We start from the raw sequence: 24,693 nt of genomic DNA, 5'->3' as shown, positions 1-24,693 counted from the left end.
GTGTGTGTGTGTGTTTCGACTGGGTCATGCTGTAAAATGCATTTCTGAAGGCATCAGCATTGCTTCAGGACCCAGGGGGATCCCTTTTTGTCCTTGCTGTCTCCTCTCTTCTTACGAATGTTGACAGTGACTTCTCTCCCCAGTCATAAAGCAAGTTTAAATTCTTGTAGTGCAGCCAGTTGGTCAAGACTGGAATCATCAAGTGTGGTGGGTCACAGCCGTGCTTCCTCAAAGGGATGCAGAGTTTTTCTGACCCATCAGTGGCTAAGATCACTGTCTATTCTATTTGGGGGTACTCCAACCATAGATGAGCGCTCGGAAGGAGGGGTGAGCGTCACGGCACACATAGCTAGTCATTTCTTGGCAGCCACGTGGTAAAAACCTTGTGGACTAGTAAGGTTTGTCCTCTGAGTCTGTGGCTGACTCTTTCTGTACCGCTCCTTTTCTTACAATATCCCCATTTTTATTCTTCCAAGCATGCCTCTTGCCATATTAAAACTTACTTTTAAATCATCAAATATCCTTCATTGATACTTGGACATGGATGAGTGTAAGTCAATAGGTTACCTCTCTCTTAAGAAGTGAAAGTGTTAGTTGTTCAGTTGTATCTGACCCTTTGTGACCCTGTGGCCTGTAGCCTGCCAGGCTCCTCTGTCCATGGAATTTTCCAGGCAAGAATACTGGAATGGGTTGCCATTTCCTTCTCCAGGGGATCTTCCTGACCCAGGGATCGAACATGGGTCTTCTGCATTGCAAGCAGATTCCTTACCATCTGAGCCACCAGGTAAGGCCTCATAAGTGTTAAAGTTCAATATGTCTCTCCATGTAAAACGAAAAGTTTTAATTTCTAGTGAAGGAGGTTTTTTGTCAATTGGCAAGATATTTGGGGTGGCAGAGTCCCCTTTCCAAGGTCCCTGAAGACTCATACCACAGAGTGACTGAAGAAGTCTTAGTTATGATGAAGTAAGAGTTAAACTAGACCATGCCTCAATGACAGCAGGTATCATCTGTAAGGAAGAGGTGGGCAGGCACCTAAAGGAAAATAAATTCAGAGCTAAACATGATTTATTTTTGATGCCCTCCCTCCCACCTTTTAAAGGTCAATCTCCCTGACTTGAATCCTAGTGTCCCATGGGCTCTCCTTGGGTTAATCAGTGTCATTCTGATAGCCCAATCTGGAGAGTCACCTGTATGCAATGTTTATTCTTCAGGCCTTCCCTCATCTTTCTTTTTGTTTCTTTATAAAAATTTACTCATCCTAGGTCCCATTCTATCCATATGCCTTCCACTGCTGTATCATGTAAAAATTTGATCATCATTGTCAGGAGGATTCTGGGACTTACAATGGAGAAAGTATCTTCAATGAAACAGTGAAACCCGTGCTGGGACTCTCAGCTTCTGGAAAAGGAGGAAGCTATTTGGTGATTAGGCCTGTAAAATTTGGAAGGTGTAAGTAATCCTCAAGTGAGTCTGCATGTATTTTCAGTACTTTCTCGTGGTATAAAGTTAGGCATTACGGGGGAGACAGACAACTACCTGGGCTCCAGGAGTTTGCAGTTAAGCGAGGTGGAATGGGGAGAGAACCTTGGATGCCAAACGCTTGCATGCATCACTTTAAGTCATTTTATTTGATTGGGATTATCACATGATTTTAAGGAACCAAGACTCAGAAAAGTAAACTGTTTTCCCCAGGTTCTACATAAATACTGAGTGGTGGAGTCAGGATTTAAATTCAGGTCTGACCGGGTTCTGATGCTTATGTTATTTTCAGCATTCCATATTGTTATGGAAACAGAATCCAAGGGGGAGAGGTGAGAAGGAGAGCAGTAGAAGGCGGGGTGGGGCCCGCGGTGGGAGCTCAGAGGAAGAGCCCACTGCCCTGGACCGGCAAGAGAGCTTTTTAGAACTAAGTGACACTCAGACAGAGTCGGAAGCCACGAAGGACGACTTATTTGATAGAAGCCGGAAGAAGGGAGGTCTTTCCAGGTCTGTTGCTGTTCAGTCACTCAGCCATGCCCGACTCTTTGCGACCCCATGGACTGCAGCACGCCAGGCTTCCCTGTCCTTCACTGTTTGCTCAAACGCATGTCCATTGAGTTGATGATGCCATCCAACCTATCCATAGGATGGCCAAGAAAGGAAAGGCTTGCGAGTGGAAATAGAAGTGTGCTGAAGGACAAAATCCTGGAGATCTGACTAAGGGAGTGAAAATTATTCCTGTGGTCTGCCTTCTCTTTTACTGAATCTTAATTCGGTTGAGGGTGGAGGAATCATCGCCAGAGATGCCTTCCCTCTAAGGGACAGGAGTTCAGGAAGCTTAGCCTTCCACGCAGTCTTACCTGGAGCCACTGCCTCTGAGAAGGAGGCTCAGGATCTCCAGGAAAGGGCCTTTCTCAAGAGTCCCTGGTGATGCAAGCGGAGAGCTTCCGGGGAGCCAGGCTGAGGGAGCCAGGTACTTCTTCCTTCCTTTTCTGGAATCCAGGCCAGTTTCAATTTACATAACACAGCTTAATCCACAGAAACAGGAGCTGGAGGCAAGTTCGTTCCCTTTTTCTTTTTTTCTCTCGACACAGAAACCTTTATTTTCTCCCTACACCACGAACCGGTGCTGTTAAATAATATTGGATAATTGCACCTGTCGTCCTCCCCATATTGTGCTGGAGAAAAATAATTGCTGGTTTTCTGCTTGGCAGTTTAGCTGTGACTCCGTCATTTGATTCGGAGCATGTCATTTTCTCCCGTTTTAGACTGTGTACAGTCAAACTGTGTGAAAGGACTCTCAGATAGCGGCCCTGCGTGTGTGAGTGGGCGCCGGCCTCATTCAGCAATGATGTCTAATTTATACAGCATTGAAAATCCACTGCTATAAATAAACAGTTCTGGCTGGCTTTGCTGCCTACTCAAACGCTCTTATTAAAAAAAAAAAAGGAGCCACCAGCTACATGAGAATGGAAAATGAAGTCTGGATATGGAGTCAGGTCTCTGACACCTGTGCCCTTGGGGTGGGGGCACCCAGACTTGGGACGGGCTCAGTGCTCAGCCAGGCAGTCTTCTGGGAGACTGGCCTCCTCACTCTTTCCTCAACCTCTCTTCCCCCACACCCCACACTCTCCACATGCCGGCCCCACGTGTTTGGGGATTACAGTATATGAAACTGACTTCCTGTAATGACAAGTATTGCAAGCAAGTAGGTGGAGAGGAGCCAAAAATAGCTTGAGAAACGAATGACCCATTCGCAGGGAGGATGGGGCTAATGTATTGTTTAGGCAAACAAGGTAAGTCTTCTCCCCAGACTCAGAACTGGTGTCACATGTGAGATAGCAACTCCAGAATGTAAGCACGGGTATGGACCAGTCCATGAGCCTGAGCCAACTCTGGGAGATGGTGAAGGACAGGGAAGCCTCGTGGACTGCACTCCATGGTCGCAAACAGTCGGACACGACCGAACGACTGAACAGCAACCAAGATAAAATGAGGTCTTGGAGGTGAGAGTGGCTCTGAATTGATGACACTGTACAAATATTATTGCCAGTTTTCTCATCGTTATCATTTCGTTTGTATTGTTCTCTAACCACTAAGGGTCTGACACAGCTTTATGTAGGTGGCTGATACTATCTCCCTTTTAATGAACATTTAATCAGTGTTCATGATGGGTGTTCTGAAGCTTCTCTTTTCTTAAGCCACAGCAGCACCAAGGAAGTACCGTGTGATTACGTCTGTGCTCAGTGGGGAATGCTTCTGAGGTATTTCTAGGGCTGGAATAGATACTGCACCGTGGCCAGTCATGCAGCTAGCAGAGTTTAATTTGGTCCTGGGGACAGTGAAGTCACAAATAGAAATCTGCAGGCTCATCCCAGCCAGGAGCTTACTACGACTCTGAGAAATATGCAGCCCGAGTCATTCGGGGGTGTGTGGAAAGTCTGGGTGATCTCCTGTGGGCTTCACCTTTGGAGAATTTCCACGGTGACAACTGCTTCTGGGCTCCCGCTGAGGCCAGGTGTGTGCAGCAGTCAAGATGCAGCTGGTGTGGGAAAGGAGGCAGTGTTCCCAGCTTCAGAACCAAAGACTCGAGGCTCGTGTTTGTGTAACTGAAGAGGAGTGGAGATCCAGCGGGTCTCTCGGTGCCTATCCTCATCTTCCCATGGACTCCCTGCCCTATCGGAATATTCTGCTCTCTTCCCTAAGTCTATCAGATCGCCCTTGGTGTTCATTTTAACCGTATTTCTCCTGTATCATGTTAGACTGGAAAACCCAAGTACAATTCACCCAACCCACATGGGTCTGATGGTGTTATCGATGGACTCGAAAATGTTTACTTACCACTAATCATGTGTGTTCTTTATAAAAGGTGTCTGAAAATAAAGACCCAGAAAAACTCTCTAGGAAAATTAAAGCAGGTTTATGAACACGTTCGTTAATCAGCTGACAATCAGCTTTTTAAAACCATAACCTAACTCCGCCACGAGATGAGTCCGATGGACTCATCCCTGACTCAATGGACATGGGTCTGAGCAAACTCTTGGAGATGGTGAAGGACGGGGAGGCCTGACGTGCTGCAGTCCGTGGGGTCACAAAGAGTCGGACACGACTAAGCGACTGAGCAACAGTAACAGCTCGGCAAAGTGCTTCGTGCCGAAGCAGTCTCAGCAGTCCTCACAATCACAGCACTTCCCATCCAGATTATTTCCCAAGTAAAATGTACATTTATTTGATGAATCATTCAGTATTCCCATTTAAGAGATTCTAACCACGTCCCTGTGTTCCGTGTTTACTTGCCCCAAATGCTCACAAAGGGACAGATTTCCCAATATTTTTATAACTTATTTTCTTATTGCCCCAGTTAATTTTTCTAGCAGTAGCCATCTTCCTACATTTCCATTTACGGGGGAGAAAAAAAGATGAGAAATCCATGAAAATAACTAGCTTATGACAGTGCTTCTTTTGAGGAAAATTGGGATTATTCAGAAATGGGCCAGGACTGGGAGTTGGCAAGTAGGTCTGAGAGATAAAAGTGGTTGTCTTGGTTCTGACACTAAAGCTTTGGCTGCATGAGGTAACTTCCCGTCTAGGTCCTCAGGCTCCTTCTCTGTGAAGAGTGTGGATGACCCTAAGTTCCTTTCTCCTTAAACATTCTCTGACACTGCATTTCTCTAAACATTCTCTGATACCGCATTTACACGAGTTTCTTTGGCCTTTGGCAAGACGTAGACCACAGACCATCCTCCCCAGAGGTCAGACAAAGGTGACAAATTCTGAGAGAGCAAGAATTGTTTTGGGGGTAAACATTTCAGAAAGCCAAAAGTCCTCAAATTAATCGCCTACCTTCATTACCCTCTTTTAAAATTTATATATCATTCCCTATCCTTTCTACTTTCCTACGTTGCTCTACCACCTTCCCCTACCAGGAAAAAAAAAAAAAAAGACGGGAAAAAATTCTCATGTTTTCTTCCTTCTTAGTTCTTGGAAAACAGTGTCTGATCACTTCCTCTTCTTCCTCGGTTGCATTGTATCACCTGCGCAAACGAGAACAGAAAGAGATCTTAGCCTTCAGGGCTTCCCTAATGGGTATTCTCATGTGGGTAGACATCCGCCCTGACCTGGGACAGTGGAGAGTTGAGGAAACTTTTCCACAGGCGAGATGATGTACTTGAGGAGCTCTGAAACCCACCAGCACTGCTGCAAGGACAGGAGGGGACATTTCTGCTGTCCTGCTTGGGGCTTGGCTCACAGCTGGCCAGCTGACCAAAGGGGCAGTTTGCCTCCTGTGGCTCTGCACATTTCCTGTGAACCACGGATGGCTGTGGCTTTTGGCATGTGTTTGTAGGCTGCACACAGTCCATCAACAAATTTTGAGACTTTGCAGATGAAGATGAAGAGACCACATCAATCAAATGAGAGAGGAAATAGTAGAGTGGCTACTCACCTAACTAGGGGCCATTCTGTGACCTTTCACCAAATCCGTTTATTGGCATGGGTAGAAAAGTACTGGCATGTTGATTAGTGTTTAGTAAGCTTATTAGAGGGGTCTATTACACTGAAACTGTAGCATTAGATTTCTAGAATGACTTCCATTTAGCCAACAATTGGTACCTCCCTCTTTAATGATCACAAATCTTTGCATAAACTTTGAAACTTCAGAAACTTCATTAACTCATTGTCCTTCCCGTCTGTTGCCAAATGCAGTCTTTTTTCAGCTCAGCCTCTTGTCAGACCTTCTAGAGCCCTGTTACTCCTGGCTCGTATTACCACAACAGTCTCAGCTTGCAGTTCCAGGCTTTATTCTTCAAACTCTGACCCCTCCATCAGTTACATCCTTAACAGTCAACTTTAAATAGCTCATCATTGCATTTTGCGGGAACTCCCCTTCTCAGAGGCTTTAGACTGATGACATGAGATCCTCCTGTAGCCCCGTCGTCACACTGATTTTCCAGGGTGGCTAGCTCCTGATCACCCAGCCCCCACAGCCGCCTTTGAATTCATGTCTCTCAGCATTTTTAAGCACAGTCTTCTTTCTTCAATTTCTTGTCAATCCATACCACATCCAATAACTTAAGTGAAGCCTTGCTGATTTATCTAGCTTTACATGTTTCACGTTCTTTTCATTGATGCTTCCACTTGTTTTACATTTTTGATGTGAATTCTCTTTTCCCCAGTTAGGTCTTCTCTGCATTAGGTCTGTAGACATAAGCACAGTATCTTCTCTTCTCTGAAGTATACACTTAGGGCCTTTAATGAATCTGTTTTCAGGTAAACAACACGTTATTTCTCTTGTGTTCAAGAGCTTGTTCATCGTAAACTTCTCTAAGTTGTTCCTTCCAGGGTCTCTCTGAGGCAATCTAAAACTGTTTATCCATGCTGTTACCAACCCTCAGCACTTCAAGTCTAACTGTAATCAAAAGCTCACTGCTTCAACCCCAGGTGCCAAGGACTGGAGATTCCTTCTCGAGTCAAGAGATAACAACAGAACACGACAGCTTGGAGAGAAACAGCGGGACCAGGAGCGGAGGTGGTGGTGGGAAGTTCCTCAGGGGAAGGAAGGCAGATGGCTCCTTCCACTGGGTCAGAGTCTCCATGTCCAACACCACGAAGCTCTGGGGGGACTCACACCCTGTGAATATCACAGCAATCATATTTTTCTGTTGGGTTCTAGAAGGTAAGGATGGGTTCTTAGTCCCAAATTCTCCTGGGGCTCAATAGTCTCTAGATTTCTTTGAGTCTTCAGAATTTATCTCTGACCATGTTTTCACAATGCATAGCTGGTTTTTGTATATACATTGTAGTTTTTTAACTTGTGGTTACTGTGGAGTTCATACATGTTGATCTATAACTATATCCATTTATTTTAAACTGGTAGTCATTTATAAGTTCAAACACATTCCAAAGTTCAACTCAGTTCAGTTGCTCAGTCATGTCCGACTCTGCGACCGCATTGACTGCAGCACGCCAGGCTTCCCTGCCCATCAGCAACTCCCAGAGCTTACTCAAACTCATGTCCAGAGAGTTGGTGATGCCATCCAACCATCTCATCCTCTGGCATCCCCTTCTCCTCCTACCTTCAATCTTTCCTAGCATCAGAGTTTTTTCTAATGTGTCAGTTCTTCACATCGGGTGGCCAAAGTATTGGAACTTCAGCTTCAGCATCAATCTTTCCAATGAATATTCACATTCTAAAGGGTCTACATTTTTCCCCTCTCATCTCAATGTTTTGTGTGTTTGATGTCACATTTCATATCTTCATGTCTGTCCCTTCCCTGTTTATTGTAGTTACAGCTTATTTTATATTTTTTATCTTTTAAGCTTCATGCTATCTTATGTCAGTGGTTGATCCACAGCCTTTACTATATATTTGCCTGTGCTAGTAGGATTTTCCCCTTCCTATAATTCTATGTTTTGTTATAGCCTTTTCTTTTTTATTTAAAGATCACCCTTTAACAGTTCTTGTAAGATCAATTTCTCTCTCTTTCTCTGTGCGCTCTGTCGTGTCCGACTCTGTGAACCCATGGACTGTAGCCTGCCAGGCTCCTCTGTCCACGGATTTTCCAGGCAAGAACACGAGTGGGTTGCCCTGTCCTCTTCCAGGGGATTTTCCCTACCAAAGGATCAAAACCACGTCTCCGGCATCTCATATGTTGGCAGGTGGATTCTTTACCACTGAGCCACCTGAGAAGACTAGTTTAGCACTGTGATGAGCTCTTGATTTTTTCTTGTCTGAGAAGCTCTTTACCTCTCCCCCTCAATTTTGAATGATAACCTTCCTGGGAGGAGTATCCTAGGTTGTAATTTTCTCCTTTAAGCACTTTACCTACATCATGTCACTCTCTTCTGAACTACAAACGTTCCGCTAAAAATCAGCTGAGAGCCTTAGGCGGGTTCCCTTGTATGTGATGCTCCGTTTTTCTCTCGCTGCCTTTAGACTTCTCTTTTTGTCTTTAACCTTGTCCATTTTAATCATGGTATGTCTTGGTTTAAGTTCCTTTGAGTTCAACTTGTTTGGAATTCTCTGTGCTTCTGTACCTGGGCATCCATTTCCTTCTTCAGGTTTGGGAAGTTTTCAACCATGATTTTATCAAATACATTTTATACCCTTTTTTCTCTCTTCTTCTGGGAAACCCTATGACGCAAACGTTAGTATGATTGATAAAGTACCACAGGTCTCTTAGAGTATTCTCTTCTTTTTCTTTTTAAGTTCGTTTTCCTTTTTGATGTTCTGCTTGGGTGATTTCCCTCATTCTATCTTCCGGATTGCTTATGCATTGCTCTATGTAATCTCCTGTTCAAGCGTTCTAGTGTATTTTTCATTTCAGTCATTGCATTTTTCAACTCTGATTCTTTCCTGTATTTTCTGGTTCTTTGTTGAAATTCTTCTTGTGTCCATCCATTCTTTTCTCCAGTTTAGCATTCTTATGACTATGTCTTTGAATTCTTTGTCAGATAAATTATTCATCTCTGTTTCATTAGAGACAGAGATTCATTCATCTCTTGTCTTCTCATTTTGTTTACCTTTCTTCGTCTGTGTGAAGTCAGGTGAAACAGATGCTCGCCTCTGTCTTGATGTCAAGCCCTGTGTTGGAGCATTCCCTCGTCGTCCGCGTGAGCCCATCAGCTCTGGTGGGAGAGCCCCGCTGGCTCTGGCGGAGAGCTGGCTTTGAAGTGAGCATGCCTCCATCCAGGGTGTGCGGGTGGTCATGGCCTTGGTGGGCGGAAGGGCTGGGGGTAGAGGGGCGAGAGCCAGAAGCAGGTGCAAGCCGGGCTCCTTCTGTGCTCAGCGACTGTCTCTGCTCTGCGGGAGGCGGGGAGGCTGGGGCGAGGGGCTGGAGCAAGGACCCCAGAGGGCGCTGTCTTCTCTCGGTTGTCATGGCAGTCTCCATCTTGGTTTGGCACAAGGGCAGAGCCTAGGGCCTTGGGGCTGTATTGCGGTGCTGGCTTTACTTTCTCCCCTGTGTGCCCTCAGTTAGAGGCTGGTGCCATGCCACCGAGCTGACCACCGCCCCCCGCACCCCCAGAGGGGATCTGTCCTGCTGCGATGGCACTCACCCTCCAGGGTGTGGGCAGGGATTCATGCGCTGGTAGTGGTTGCCTCCACCCCGCTCAGAGCAGGGCCAGGGTCCAGGCTGGCTCCATGCCCTCGAGTATGCACGCTCTCGCTGGCAACAGTGGCCTCTGCCTTAGTGGAGACCAGTGCCGGCAGAGCAAGAGGCGCTGGAGCCGGAGCCTGGTGCGGGCCGGGGGGGCACCCCGAGGCGGTCCCCAGGCATTTTGCAACCAGTCGCCTCTGTGCTGTTGGGAGTAAGCAGACCTGTGCGTGCACGCCCAAAGAGTGGAGTCTCAGTCTTACAGCCCTTAGGAAACCCCGCTGGTGTTCAAGCCAGCCAGGCGGGCTCATCTTCCCCATGTCAGACCCAAGGGCTGAGGTGCCTGACACGTGGTTCAAAGTCCTCGTTCCCAGGGAGGATCCCTTTGCCCGTGATATCTCCCCTTCCTCTGTGTCCTCCAGCAGTGAGGGGCGGCCCTGAGCAGATTGCTTCTCCCTGCCTCCCTCCTCAGGTCTGCGTGGATCTTTCTTTACAGCCTGGCTTGGAGAAGAGCTGCTCGGCTGGTCCGCAGGTTGATTTCAGCGAGAGTCGCTCTATATGTAGCTGTGGTTCTGATGTGAGGGAAGGGGAGCGCAGCGTCCTCCTACGATCCCAGTTTGATCTCCTCCCCTCCTGAATTATCTCAGGCCTCTCTTTATCCTCTGGTAGTACCAAGGAGGAGAGATATTTTAAGCCAAACATTTAATGTTCGTCTCATGCAAGATTCAAACGTTTTTTTTTTTGCATGGTAAAGGAAACCACTCCTTTAGTCAACATGACTATGGACACATACGTCATTGTATACCCTATTATTCGTATAGTTGGAACACAGGATAAGTAAAATCATACTATTTCAAAAAATTGACACCTATGTATCCACAATCATAAAAGCTACTGACAGACTTAGAGCTGAAAATCTGAAGAACATTTGTTGAGTTTCAGAGGCTTGGCTTGGAAAAGGGTGAGAAGGCAGATTGTTGGGGGGATATGAGGTGTTAGAAGAATGAGATTCGAACATAGATGAGTACAAGTCACAGTGCAAAAAGCAGTGGGAGGAGATGGAATTGAGTGCTGGCTGGAGAAATCCTCGAGGAAAAAGAGGCTGAGGAAGAGAGAGAAGTAATAATCCTGAGTGGACTCTCTTAGAGCTTAGAGAGATGAAGTTAGGATAAGAAATGCAAAAAGGAGCTATAGTCTTCTTTTTGACTAAATGGTGCCCAGTGGGGTTAGGCTTTATACATGCATATGGAGTCAACTCATGGTAGGATTCTTTTTTGTGAAATGATCAGGGACAATATGCAAGATAGACAGGCCTTATAATGAATCTCTTCATGGATAAAACAGGGGATATACTAGATGGCCTCTAAGTAGCTTTCAATAATAAAATCTCCTGTACATAAATCTGATCTATAGGAAATAATATTAAAGGAAGATTTTAATATCATTCTGTCCAAGGCACCATTACAAGGTTACTTGGCCAGATTGGAATTTTCAGCTTATAAACTATCCTGGTGGGGAAAGAATCTGTGGCCTTGGGCCTTGACAAAGGATACGCCTGGCATGTAGCCCTCATGTGAGTGTAAGGACAGGGACCATCGGCCACAGGTAAGCTGACTGCCTCTCCAGCCGCACCTACATATAAGAGGCTCTCCATTTTGACCTGGAGGCACTTGGCCCCCTTCATGCCTGATATATCTTGTGGGTTGTTGGGTTTTTCTTCTTGATAGATTGTGTCCTGGCGTCAGCATCTTTATGTCTTATCAAGAAGGGGGAAAAACAAAAGCAAAGTTAAATACTTAAGTGGCAGAGAAGGGGGCCTGTGTTGGGACCCCATGACAGCCCCTGTCTCCGAGCATTCAGAGTGGAAGTAATCTGTCTAGAGCCTCTCTAGGTGCTCAGACATGGTGAGCCAAGCTTTCAGTGATCCACCAAAGTTGGCTTCCATCAGTGATGGAAATCTGTGTTCCACCTCACTCTGCCTGCAACGTAGAAAATGACTCTTACCCAGTGGGTTTCTGGCCCCAGTAACTGGCTCAGTGCTTGTCCACCCCTCTGCTTCATGACACAGAACAGCTAGTACAGGTCTGAGGATGAAATGGTAACAACTCAAGCAGGTTGGTCCTCTGGAACCTCTGGAGAGCTTTCTGAGCTGCAGCAGCATCTTTTTGAAGGCCAGCGGCACCTTCCCGTGGGCCTGATGGCAGCTGTCTCCCTGGTGCACAGGGCTTGCTCTCTGCATTTGTATGCCCCTGCAAAATGTCACACACTTCCAAGGCTACATTTGATTCCTGGTGTCACTCATGATTATTGCCCTTCTAAAGCTTCTCCTCATTTTCACCCACTGACAGGACACATGAGGAGGCAGAAGGTGGATAGACATGACCATCATTACCAACACGCTTCTCATCCAAGCAGCTGACTTGGGAGAACACCACATTGCACAGAGAAGCTAGTAGATACACGTCTCAGCTGGGAGGAGTCCAGCGTCCTGTGCACACCAGGCCTTGCTCTCAGATTAGCTGTGTCAGTCTCTCCGGGGCACATGCTGGAAGGACAGAATTCCAAGCTTTTCTTCAGACCTACTGAAGGAGAGTCTACATCTTAACAAGAGCCTAATTTTAACAAGATTTGCAGGTGCATGCAAGTTTGAGAGGCACTGTCCTGTGACAATGGTTCTTGAGCCTGACCATAAATTAAAATAACTGAGAAGTTTTGAAAAATACCCACGCTAAGTCCCAGTCTCCATGGATAGATTTAATTGGTCTGGGGTCAGCTTGGGAATTAGTATTCTTGAAATTCCGCTGGTGATTTTGTAAATCTATAGTCACATTTGAGTCCTACTACTAGAGAGACACCTGCATATGACCTGGGTCTTAAATGATATTTCTCGATCACCTGGTAATTGGCTGGTGACTCCCAACCAGGTAGCTCAGGATTTCAGTAGCAGAGATTCCAATTCATTTTAGCCTCAATTAGCCTGACCTCCCATTTCACTCTGTAAGTTCTTTTAGGAACTACACTACCTCTGTCAATTTGCATTCTGTTGGGTGGTTGCTACTTATAATCACCTTCAGCTGGGGAAAACTGATAATGTGTGATGACGTTGAAGGAGATGATTGGAATATCCACACAGAAAAGAAGGTTACTGATTTTTCCTTGGTGAGAATGAAATTATTATAGCAATGATGAAATTATTATGGCAGTAGTGACTATCCCTGTGTGCCAGACCCTGTTTTTGGCAGTTGACACTTCCCAAGTCATTTCTGATCCTCCAGAATCCCATGAGGAGGGTACTAAAATTGTCTCCATGATGCAAAAGAGAAAACCAGAATGCGAGGACATGGAGTGCCTTGCCCAGGGTCACAGGTCTGTAAGTGGTAATCCCAAGGGAGGAACCCAGGCAATCAGGCACAGAAGTTTTCTCCTAACCACTGCCTCCCACCACATCATCAAAGCACTCTTCTGAATTTCTGTTCTCATCCAAGGAAGCTCAGGCTGTGGGAAAGACTAGAAAGGAGAGTTAGCCCTCAATTTGGACAGAGTAGGTGGCTACTTATATGTTTCCATAGATCCAGAACAGAGGGTTCGGAGAGGGACTCAGAGATAGAAGGATGTGTTGTTCAAGCCTGGACAGGGTGAAGTTCTGTTCCCATGGGCGCAGCAGGCTTTAACCAGGACTGTCCTGGGCAAACTGAGATGTGCAATTGCCCTTTATACAGGTCATCTTATCACTGAGGACCTGAATGCATTAACACAGATAGGTGAGCAAGGGTCAAGGCAGGGCCTGGCTCACAGAGACCCTTGTGAGCCTTCTGAAGACTCAGATTTTCATCTGTCAGTTGAGGAAGGCTTACAGAGCTTTCAGGCTTCCCTGATGGCTCCGTTGGTAAAGAACCCGCCTGCAATGCTGGAGACCCCAGTTCCATTCCAGGGCTAGGAAGATCTGCTGCAGAAGGGATAGGCTACCCACGCCAGTATTCTTGGGCTTTCCTGGTAGCTCAGCTGGTGAAGAATCTGCCTGCAATGTGGGGGACCTGGGTTTGGTCCCTGGGTTCGGTCCCTGGGTTGGGAAGATCCCCTGGAGAAGAGAAAGGCTACCCATTCCAGTATTCTGGCCTGGAGAATTCCATGGACTGTGTAGTCCATGGGGTTGCAAAGAGGCATGACCAGTGACTTTCACTTTCACTTTCTTTACAGGGCTTTCAGCAGAATAAGAAGTGAGAAATGTTTTCACATATTTAGCTCTGTTTTGTTGTAGGTGATTTAAGTGTTCACTGGGGACATGGCTAGCTTCCCAGGTGGCTCGGGGGGTAAAGAATCTGCCTACTAATGCAGGAGACTCAGGACTTGCAGTTTCGATCCTGGAAAATCCCATGGACAGAGGAGCCTGGTGGGCCACAGTCCATAGGGTCACAAACAGTCGGACATGACAGAGTGAATGAACATGCAAGCTGGTGTTCACTGCCATTGGGATTTTATGTGATCTAATTTCTCTTTTAATTTCTTATTTAACCATTTATAATTAAGATCAGTTCAGAATATAACACATCCTATTCCAATGCTACATAGAATTCATATATAATAGTCATTGTATTCTTAAGGAGTTAAAAATCTAGAGAGAAGAGAGACACATAGCCACTAATATTAGTGTCTGTCGCTAAGATGAACATTCACATATTCCTGATGCAAATGAGCGACCACATGTTGACGCTAGCTCGTCTGCTCACTGGGGCTTTTGTGGAAAACTGGATATAGTACTTAAACAATGAGGCTTATTAAAAGGGCTTTGTGTTGAAAACAGCAATTTCAATAATATGAATACAGTGAAAATCTTGTTTTTTTAATTCAATAAAATGTTTAAAAGTCACTGTAGACAGTCAATTTTAAAATTAATCCCATTGAACTCAATACAATTGATTTTAAAAAGTTATTGTTCTCCAAGCTCTGAGTAATCACTTTTTTCTCTGCACATTTTCTGCCAAGTTTTAAATGGATTAGTTTCTTTCTTTCTTTTTTTTTTTTTTAATATAGATTTTGGGAAGGCATCAAAAATCTACCCAGAACTTCAGGAAGCCAAAACTAGTTAGAATCAGAAGTCAGCACATCTGAAATGTCAACACTTTTTTTTTTTTCCTGGATAATTTCCTGTGATTTGAAATCCTGATTTCTTGAGTAATGTTTAGTATTCCATTTTTTTTTCTTTTAAAGTGTTTGCTTTCAAGGAGAGTGTTGCTTTTGAACCTTTCTCAACCAGTTAAATTCTCCAAGAGTCAAAAATATGCGAAAAAGCCAAGTTGTATGCTTATTTCTCCAGGGTCTCAGTCTCATCCCAGAAATACATACTCTTGTACTGAACCTTCTGAAACTGTTGGTTTTTCTTTTTAATTTTTTTGCATACACAGGCTTATGTTTTCACACCAGTTCATAGATTGGGCGGAAGATGCCACTTCTATTTTAATAGAACAGAATGGCTCGTGGGTGTGTGGTGGGGGACTGTGTGTGACTCTTGTCTTCCTTATGTACGAAATCAGAGTGGTGTTGCTGCACTTCTCCTGGGGTAGGTAACAAATCACAGATATTTCACAACCTGACTTTTCCGTGGTTACTTTTCCAAAAGAAAATATTCCGGGGGTGGGCACAGTAGGGGAAGCAGGGAGGAGAATGAAATCTTCCACTTTAAAACCAACTAAGTTAAGATTATTTTTTGCTATGAAGAAGCAACGTGGTTCTGCCTACCTATAATTAGAAAACTCAGCTCTCTGAAATACTCACATTGCCTAAAACCTCCAACAAGAATTCTGATCTCAAGTACAGGGTGTGGTTTTACCTGATGGACACTTTACTGAAGGCTGAGAAGCAACCTGGGGGAGAGGGGTGGTAACTCTTCAGGGAAGGCACCGCAGAGGGTGGGAGGAGCTCAGAAGGTCATCTGAACCCATTTCAGTCGAAGAGGAAATCTTGACATTGAAGAGCTTGTGAATCTCAAGTCCCCACTCAAGGGAAGGAAGTTCTGAGTCCATTTTTTCATGGAGGGGACGGTGACACGGTGCTCTTTGGATCCGAAGCTCTCTAAAGTAGATGGCGTTTAGCTGTAAAGTTAAATGAGGTGCTGTTTGGAGGAGCAGTGGGGGAGATAATTTGATGGGGTCTTCTGACAAAGTGTGACCTTCCCCCAGGCTTTACCTTTCCTACTTTGGACAAAGGCATCAAACATTACTGCCTTCTGCTTTACTAGTTTCTCCTTCTGTTCCCAGGAGGAGTAAAGACACATAACAAAGAAATGTTTCTGTAGGTAAAAGAGAAATGAACTGACCCCATTTCCAGTGGTTGAGCTTCTCTCCAAATAGGTAGATGCCGATGGTAAAGACGTAGCTGAGAGAGAAGAAGGCTGCTAGACCCACTGGGCTGAGTTTGGCAAATACAGGATACACCCATGTACCCGTCTCAGAGTAGATCCATAGGACCCTGCAAAAAATGACAAATCACTATGGTTAGGACAGCAGCGGGGAGAAAGTTGTAGCCCCTTCAAGACCAATGAGATCCTGGAATCCAGGCAGAGGAAAAGATGCCCCAGGGGACTTTTTTTTTTTTTTAACAGCTGAGGTGTTTTCTGAAGCTACAGAAGTGAGTATTTCCTGAATAACTAGACTGTTTCATTGAGACCTTCTGTTTTATGCGCTGGACTGGGCTCTTTTATCCAATCCATTAAAATTCAACGATTGTAAACGAATATGGGAAAACATTGTACACATCATTAGCTAAACAAAATGTATAAGAACATGGATTATTTCTTCCCCTGAGAGATACGACCTGCTGAGACATTGAGCTTGCTAAGATGGTGCCCAATATGCTCACTTTCAGCCAGGCAAGTGGGGTTTGCTTTTCTGTACCTAAGAGTTAACTATGGTTTTCCATTAGCTCCCCCAAGCCCGTTGGGGGAGGAGGGGCAGAGACTGAGCACCACTACTCTAACACAGTAGGCCTGGGGTTTCATTGTTGGCCTAGATTTCAGCTCGGGGAAATAGCCACGGGTAGAGTATTAAGCAGGAATGGATGGATCTCCAGGAGGCCCAGATTTTGCTCTTGTGAGGATAGACTATAAGACATTTCTGTCAGCCAAGAGAAGTAAAAGAAATGCTAGGAGAGGAGCCGTGATGTCTAAGTGAAGCCTAAAAATGCAGTTTGCTGGAAGCAAGCGGCACCAGAAGATGCCAGAGTCTGAAATAACTCTTTAAATATGGGGAAGATGATATATCAGCTACAGTTTATAGTTGGTTGAGAGTACAGAATGTGGAACCAGGCTTCTGATTCAGATCCTAGTTCTGCTTCCTACTGGCTATGCTGCCTTCACTAACTTATTAAGCTTTCCTCTCCCCCTAAGCTCTGTATAAATTGGGGGTGCTCAGAGCATACACCTTATAAGGCCATTGTAAAGATTAAGGGTGTTAATTTAACACATGCAAATTGCACACAACAGTGTCTGGCATATCGTAATCATTCTTTAAGAGTTTAAAAGCTTCTCTTCTCCGAGGGCTGGCACAGTGGGCATGCCTCAGCAATTTCTTTATGGCTTTTCATCCCTTGTAAAACTTAGCACAGCCTAGGTTATGCTTCAGAAACAATGTTCAGATTTGCATATCCCAGGTTGTCATAGAAGTTCAGATGAAGGAATGAAAATTATGCACTTAATTCAACTTTTAGAATGCAAGCGTTCTTGGTTGTTTCAAATACTTTGTCAAATGCTTTGTTGGAAGAGAGAAGGGCTAATATCAGGGCCAGGACAAGGGTGAGGTGAGGGAGGTGAACCTAAGTTCACCACCTCTATGCATCAAAGGACACAACCAACAGAATATAAAAGGCAACTTACAGAAAGGGGAAAATATTTACAAATCATGCATTTGATACAAGATTGTTATCCAGAATATCTAAATATATAAAGAATTCCTAGAACTCAACAGGAAATTTAAAAATCCAATTAAAAATGGAAAAAAGACTTGAATAGATCTTTCTATAAAGGGGATATACACATGGCCAACAAATACAGGAAAAGATACTCAGTGTCACTAATCATTAGGGAAACATGAATTAAAGCAGCAGTCAGATACTACCTTCATACTCATTAGACTATCTTCTATTAAAAAAAGAAAGAAAGAAACATCAAGTGCTGAAGAGAATGTGCAGAAATTGGAACCCCTGTGCTCTGTTGGTGGGAATGTAAAATGGTGTAATTGCTATCAGTATGGCAGTTCCTCAAAAAATTAAACCTAGAATTACCATATGATCCAGCAATTCCACTTCTGGGCACAGACTCAAAAGAATGGAAAGCAAGGACTCAGAGAGATATCTGTACTCTTATGTTCATAGCAGCGTTACTCACAATAATTAAAATTGGGAGCAACCCAAGTGTCCATTTAAGGATGAACAGATAAAATGTGGTACAGGTAAACACACACAATGAAATATTATGCAACCCTTGCATGCGTGCGTGCTAAGTCGCTTCAGTCGTGTCTGACTCTTTGCAACCCTATTGACTGTAGCCCACCAGCTCCTCTGTCCATGGGATTCTCCAGGCAAGAATACTGGCGTGGGTTGCCATGCCCTCCTCCAGGCGATCTTCCCAACCCAGGGATTAAACCCACATCTCTTAAGTCTCCTGCATTGCAGGCGGATTCTTTACCGCTGAGCCACCGGGGAAGCCGTATGCAACCATCAAAAGGAAGGAAATCCTGATATATGCTACAACATGAATGGAACTTGAGGATACTAGGTAAGATAAGCCAGTCACACAGAGAGAAATACTGTGTGATCCCACTTACATGAAGCACTTAGGGTCATCAAACGCATGGAGACCAAGCCGAATGGGGCTGAGGGGTGGAGGGGATGGGGAGTTTCTGTGTGAGGGGTACAAAACTTCAGTTTGGGAAGAAAAGCATTCTGGAAAAGGATAGTGGTGATGGTTGCACAACAGTGAGAATGTCTTTAATGCCACTAAACTGTGTACTTAAAATGGTAAATTTCATGTTGTGTATGTCCCCCATTCAGGCCCTGGTGGTGTCACTCTGCTGCCCTGGATTTCTTTAGATGCTGCTTTCATGTCCTCAAAAGCAGACTGGATTGAAAACAATGATAGTTATTAGCATTATGACTAGTGCTGGAATTCTGTGACACGTGTATCCCGTGGATGCATTATAGAAGGACACCCATGACACCTCTTTCCTGCCTGACTATATCGCATGACAGGACAGAGAGAGGGATAGAAAGGAACATTTTAGGGACAGAAAGTAAACACCCTCAGGTACCCAGGGCCAGGCGTGTGGGGTCGGTGAGGAGCTCCAAATAGATTCCAAACGGGTTGCATTAATTAGTTTGCTTTGTTTACTTCCTAGAGTTGAAGTTAAGGCTTCCTAGTTTCCATGTACATTTATATAAGATAGTCGACAAGTAAGGACGTTCCCCTAGAGGCCTGGCAAGTTTCTGTTTATTAACTTTTTGTTTCCTCCAGAGTAAGGTTTGTAAAGGAAAGTTCCAGAGGTAAGTTAATGCTTTCCCCGAGAAGGTGCAGAGAAAGTTATAAGTGTGATAACCGGCGGCGGGGAAAGTAATGTAAATACAAATAGAGTGTCAGGGGAGATGGCAGTCAATTTAATGCAGGGCGGTCTGCAGAGAGGCTTGAGTGAGGAGATAGTCATGCTCAGGGGCATTACCTCTTTATGGTTTGCCAGAATATATGTAAAAAGGGAAGAGAGAGAGGGAGGGAGAGAAGGAAGGACAGGGTGGAAGATGGGAGGCGTGGGGGAGGGAGGGAAAGGCACTCAGCCTGTGTGCAGCTGAATCGTCTCGGTCCTCCCCCTCCGCGTCAGTCCTCCCTGGTGGTGGTGGTGGTGATGGTTTAGTCGCTCAGTCGTGTCTGACTATTGCGACCCCATGGGCTGTAGCCTGCCAGGCTCCTCTGTCCGTGGGACTTTCCAGGCAAGAATACTCCAGTGGGTTGCCATTTTCTTCTCCAGAGGATCTTCCCGACCCAGGAATCGAACCCGGGTCTCCTGCACTGCAGGCAGATTCTTTACCGACCGAGCTATTAGGGAAGCCCTAGGTCCTCCCTAGCTGCCAATATGATCCCACAGAATCCTATTTAGGTATTTCTGCAGTGCACTCATTTCATGATTTCAATCCAGGATCCTCCGTTTCGTCCACTTTCCACACCGCAGCAACTCAATAACGTCTCTAGAAGAAAACTATCTGTTCCCGGCGCTCCCCCTCCTCCCAGGGGATCCACGCTGCTTGAGGAAAAGGCCCCGCTCCTCCCCCAGCCTATCTGGCCCTTCCCTGCCCACCCGTCCACCCATCCACGCTCAGATCCGCAGCCCCACCATTGCGGGCTGAATGAACCAAGCCCTGCAGCTTCTGCACCGGGCTATTGTCTCTGGAACACCTCTGAGCTTCACCCTTCCTAGGACGTACCTCTTACTCTGTCCCTAGCTGAATCTTCCTCACGTTTGCATTTCAGCTTAAAAGTTCATTTCTCCAGAAAAAGTTTCCTGCCCGTTCTTCTCACAGTTCCCACAACCCCCATCTGATTAGGTTGTCACGCCACGGGCTTCCCCGACCATGAATTTATCCTGGCCGCATATTTGCCTGTCTTTCTTGCCTGCCTTTCTGGGAGCTCTGTGAGGACGGGGATTTTGTCTGATATGTGTAGCTGTTTCCCAAGTTCCTTATATTTAGATAAATGGCTGTTGAGGTGGCCCGACAAACACCAGCGTCTCCTTTAACTGCGGTTCACCGTGGCTTCTACGGGCAGGCCTTGGCTGCTGCTGCCTCAAGAACACCGCAGAAGTGTAAGCAGTAGCCTTCCAAGTAGCAGTTAATTGCTTGCTCACTTTATTAATACTTTGAAGAGGCCAATGCTTCTGACCCTCAGTTCAGCAATGAATATTGTATGTGGAGCTGTCTGCCGCGTGAATCTATGTGAGTCAGGCTAGGAGGGCATAAAGTGGTAGCCAAACATTAATCTTTTTATAATCTCCTCATCCTAAATCTCGTAGCATCAAATGATTATCATGAAATTTGTATTTTCTGTGTCTTATCAATAGTGGAAGTCTGTTGGGTTAGAGGTTAGCAGATAACTAGGGGTTTGGTCGGCTTCAGGCACATAATTCTTAACGTTTTAATTCTCATGTCATATCTTTTGAGACCAGCAGAATAAACAGAATAAAAGGATCCTCTGGTTCCATGTCTTCATAAATAACCCTGTGAGAGGGTCACAGTTACATCAGATGCCAGAAAGCAAGCACAGTCCACGTTTACATTTTGCGAATAAATTTGACAAGTTTGCAGAGGACTTCCTGCCCTGAAAATGCCCCTGAGAACTTATTACCTGGTGACTCCTTACCGTGGGGGTGGAACTGGTACTGACTTTGAAACTCCTGCCTCAGTTCACTTATCTGTCCAGGGTTTCTGTTCCTAATGACATATGAAGGATGATATTCCCGGGTGGTTCAGTTGGTAAAGAATCCGTCTGCCATGCCGGAGACCCGGGTTTGATCCCTGGGTCAGGAATATCCCCTGGAGAAGGAAATGGTAACCCATTCCAATATTCTTGCCTAGAGAATTCCATGGACAGAGGAGTCTGGCAGGCTACAGTCCAAGGGGTCACAAAGAGTCAGATATGACTGAGCTATTAACACTTCCACTTTCCTAGCTTTAATAACTACAAGAGCTAAATATTTTTTTAAATATTAAGTTGTGAAGTTCTACTGTTGCCCTAAAAATAAATTTCCTGCATGATTTACTTTCAAATAAATCTTAGGTGGGAAGCAAAAAAACATAAATAAATAAATAAATACATTTTTTTTTTTAAAGGAGTGAAAAGAAACTGTGAAGCTAGAGTGTTAGATAAATAGTTTACCTGGGTGGGTGTTTAAAATATCAGCATTAATGAGAGTTGTTGGGGGTGACAGCCTCTTAATAGCATTTAAAACTGCTGTCTACCCTCGCTGGAAGGCTCCCTTCTGGCTCAAAGATTCCTCCTCCCTCAGGGCTACAGAGTTCTTTCATGTTCTTGGTTTTCTACCATCTGGTCATTCTTGGCTACTTTGTGGCGTCTCCTGCCCCTTAGAGGAGGACGTTTCCTCAGCCTTTGCTGCCCACTTCTCTCCTCTTCCGTCTGTCTTCTCTTGAGAAACCTCATCCCACCACGGGGCTCCACTTCCTTCGTCTCCACAGTCGCACCTCCTTGGAGACTGCCGGGTCTGCATTTCCAATTGCAAGTTCCTCTAGACAAGCGGCTCGTCTTTGACTGAAGATTTAGAGTTGTGTTTGGGGCATTAGTCACTCAGCGATGTCTGACTCTTTGTGACCCTGTGGACTGCATGTAGCCTGCCAGAATTCTCCGGGCAAGAATACTAGAGTGGGTAGCCATTCCCTTCTCCAGGGGCTCTTCCCGACCCAGCGATCAAACCTGGGTCTTCTGCATTGCAGGCAGATTCTTCACTGTCTGAGCCACCAGGCTGAGTCCAGAGTTGCCTTGGGGGTTCTAAAAATTCTGATGCCCAGGACATATCCTGAACCAATTAAACTAGAATCTTCTGGAATGGGACACAGATATGGGCTTTTAAACTGACTTTCTGACATTATGCCCCAAAACTATTTGTTTTTTAACTTCTCCATATCTTTTAATGGAATCACCATCTTCCCAGTTCACCAGCTGAAAATCCTGAGAATTCTCCTTGATTTTTTCTTTTCATAAGGCTACTACTACACACCAATCAATCCATAAAACCCTATTCTGTTCCACCAACAATGTGTTTCAGGTATGTCCCTCATTCCTAATTTACAGCTATATCTGTTTTCAGGCTCTTCTTATCTCTCACTTTTGTAGCAGGCAGTTTGGGGGAACAGGAACTGAGATTTGCACAGGAAGAGTGAAAAGTGTAGACAGTCATTTCCACGCCTAGCCCTCCATTTCCATTCCTCTTCAGTTTGCATGTAGGCTGGCCTGGACCCCAGATGTTGATAACAGGGGAAGCTGCGTGGCATCTTCATATTTATTTTCCTGTATTAACTTACATGAGGGCTAAGGAGTTCTTCTGTGGAAAATGAGGCTAGGATTCTGACCCCAACTTTGTAGGCTGTAAAATAATGGTGCCATCTCGATGGGCCCGGACTAAGGTCACATTTCAGGAAAGGGTCAGGGTGGCTCTGGGAGGGAACTCACACAGTGCATTAGTGGGAGTGGGAGAGGACTGTTGGTGCGTGTATAACAAGGAGGCTGATCCTGGAACTCAGGTTAGTTCGCCCTTCTGGCAATTTCTAATGTCTTCTCTGGGTAAGATGTCTATGTGTGTAACTGCATGTGTAAATGGGTGCAGAAACTTAGAGGGTTATTACACTTGGAGTGACCAGACAGCTTGGCTCTGGGTCCTCACCCGAGTGAGCACAGAACCGAAGAAAGAAAGGAATCATGTCTCTTTCCCCCTAAGAACTGCAGTTAAGCAGGGACTTTACAGATCTCTCTCCCCAGGCTGGGTTATAGCTGCATATCTGTGTGACATTTGCACCTGGCATGGAATACCTTACACACTGGCAGAGACACCGACCGCATCAGCGGATTTCTGGTCTATCAAGAGCAAGGTGTTGGTGCACTGCGGGCCAGCCGGGGCTGCTGCAGTAGCCCTTGGCGTCGTTCTACTTCTGCCGACAGAGGAGACTGGTGGGCGGGGCAGTGTGGGCCGTGACAGCGATGGGGCGGTAACTGGCCTTAAGGCAGGTCCCGGGGACGGTGTTGGATCCTGGAGGTTGCGATCGTTACTGTGACTTTACAGTCTGTGAGGGAGAGGGATGCTCAGGACAGTGTCCACAGGGCCGTGTGTGAACACTCACTGAGTTATTAAGATCCCTTAGAGATGGAGGTCTTGGAGGACCAGACCCCTTTGCAGAAGGATGTTCCAAGCGTCCAGACATGGGGTGACGCTGGCATTGTGAAATATCCTTGGATGAAGAATAAACCATCGCGACTGAGCTAGATGACTTCAGAGTATTCTGGATGACTTTTTATTCGGATATTGCTTGATTCTATTTTGCTTTCCACGTCTTGCCGCTTCAATCCATTATAGGTCCTGTGGTCAAGATAGTCTTTTTTAAAGCATAACTCTCTGGCCAAGTTATAATTCTCACTCCTAACGCCACGGCAAACAAATATCAGCGACAGCCACGTTTCACAGTCTATACGGCGTCCAACCCCCTCCAGCTTGCCATCTGCAAGACTGAGCGGGCAATTTCAGGGGCATTTCCTGTTAGTTTCTTTCACTAGTAGGTCTGGCTAAAGCGAAGCCATTGCTTTAAGATGATCTGTGTCCTCTTGGCTTTGCGATTGTGTTGTGGTGTTCACTTTCTCTTATTATTATTATTTTTTTTTTTTTTGGTGCTTCAACCCAGCCAAGTCCTTGAGGGTCCAGATCCAGCGACACCTTTGATGAAGTCCTTCCCACACGGCCCAGCCAGACGTAACCGCTTCCTCCTTGTGTTCCTGTTGGCCCTCTGTACTTGTTATGACATTTTATCACTTCCCATCTTGTGTTCTTATAATTTGTATGCATGGCTCATCTCCACTTAAGTACAAACCCTCTCCAGGCTGGGGCTTGGCCTCATGTAACTTTGCTTTTCCCAGCAGGACCAGTCCTGTGTTAGGGGAAATATTTGTTCAATAAAAGAGTGAATAAAAGCCAGCAGGAGGAACATTTCTGTTTCCTGCTCTTCAGCATGGCCTCAGAGAGAGCTAGGTGATGTGTTCCGGGGTGAGAGAGAAGGGAGGAGTGAGTGAGCTACCATATTTATAGATGACTAATGCTTTCCAAAGGAAATGAAAGATTTACAGTTATTACTACTTTGCGAAGCTTTATTTTCCCTCTTTGGGGCCAGCCCTCCAATTTTGCAATCTGAAAAATAACAAAAAAGCAAGTGCCACATAGGAGGCCGTCCCCATGGTCTCGGGGGCTATTTTTAAGTCACTGTAACATGGTTTCAGCAGAGAAATGCTTTCCCGGGTCAGGGGTGTTGCCATTTTTTCAATTCATGTTGGTTTCCCACGCTCTCTCTGGCTGGGGACCATATTCTTTACCTC

General features: G+C 45.4%; 1 protein-coding gene across 1 annotated transcript in view; it reads right to left on the bottom strand.

Moving 5' to 3' along the window:
- Positions 1 to 1,639: 1,639 nt before the first annotated feature.
- The window catches only part of ADTRP (androgen dependent TFPI regulating protein), a 69,204-nt gene continuing 46,150 nt past the window's right edge, over positions 1,640 to 24,693 (bottom strand). The window contains exons 5-6 of the mRNA XM_065912616.1: positions 15,886 to 16,037; positions 1,640 to 5,513 (exon numbers count right to left, since the gene is read on the bottom strand). Of these exons, the coding sequence (XP_065768688.1) occupies positions 5,479 to 5,513; positions 15,886 to 16,037 (187 nt within the window). The 3' untranslated portion in view covers positions 1,640 to 5,478. The remainder of the gene's footprint in view (positions 5,514 to 15,885; positions 16,038 to 24,693) is intronic.

This window comes from Muntiacus reevesi, chromosome 20 (assembly GCF_963930625.1).
Source record: "Muntiacus reevesi chromosome 20, mMunRee1.1, whole genome shotgun sequence".
Lineage (NCBI taxonomy): Eukaryota > Metazoa > Chordata > Mammalia > Artiodactyla > Cervidae > Muntiacus > Muntiacus reevesi.
Note: the sequence above shows the minus strand (reverse complement) of the source record. Positions and strands in the feature narration are given on the sequence as shown.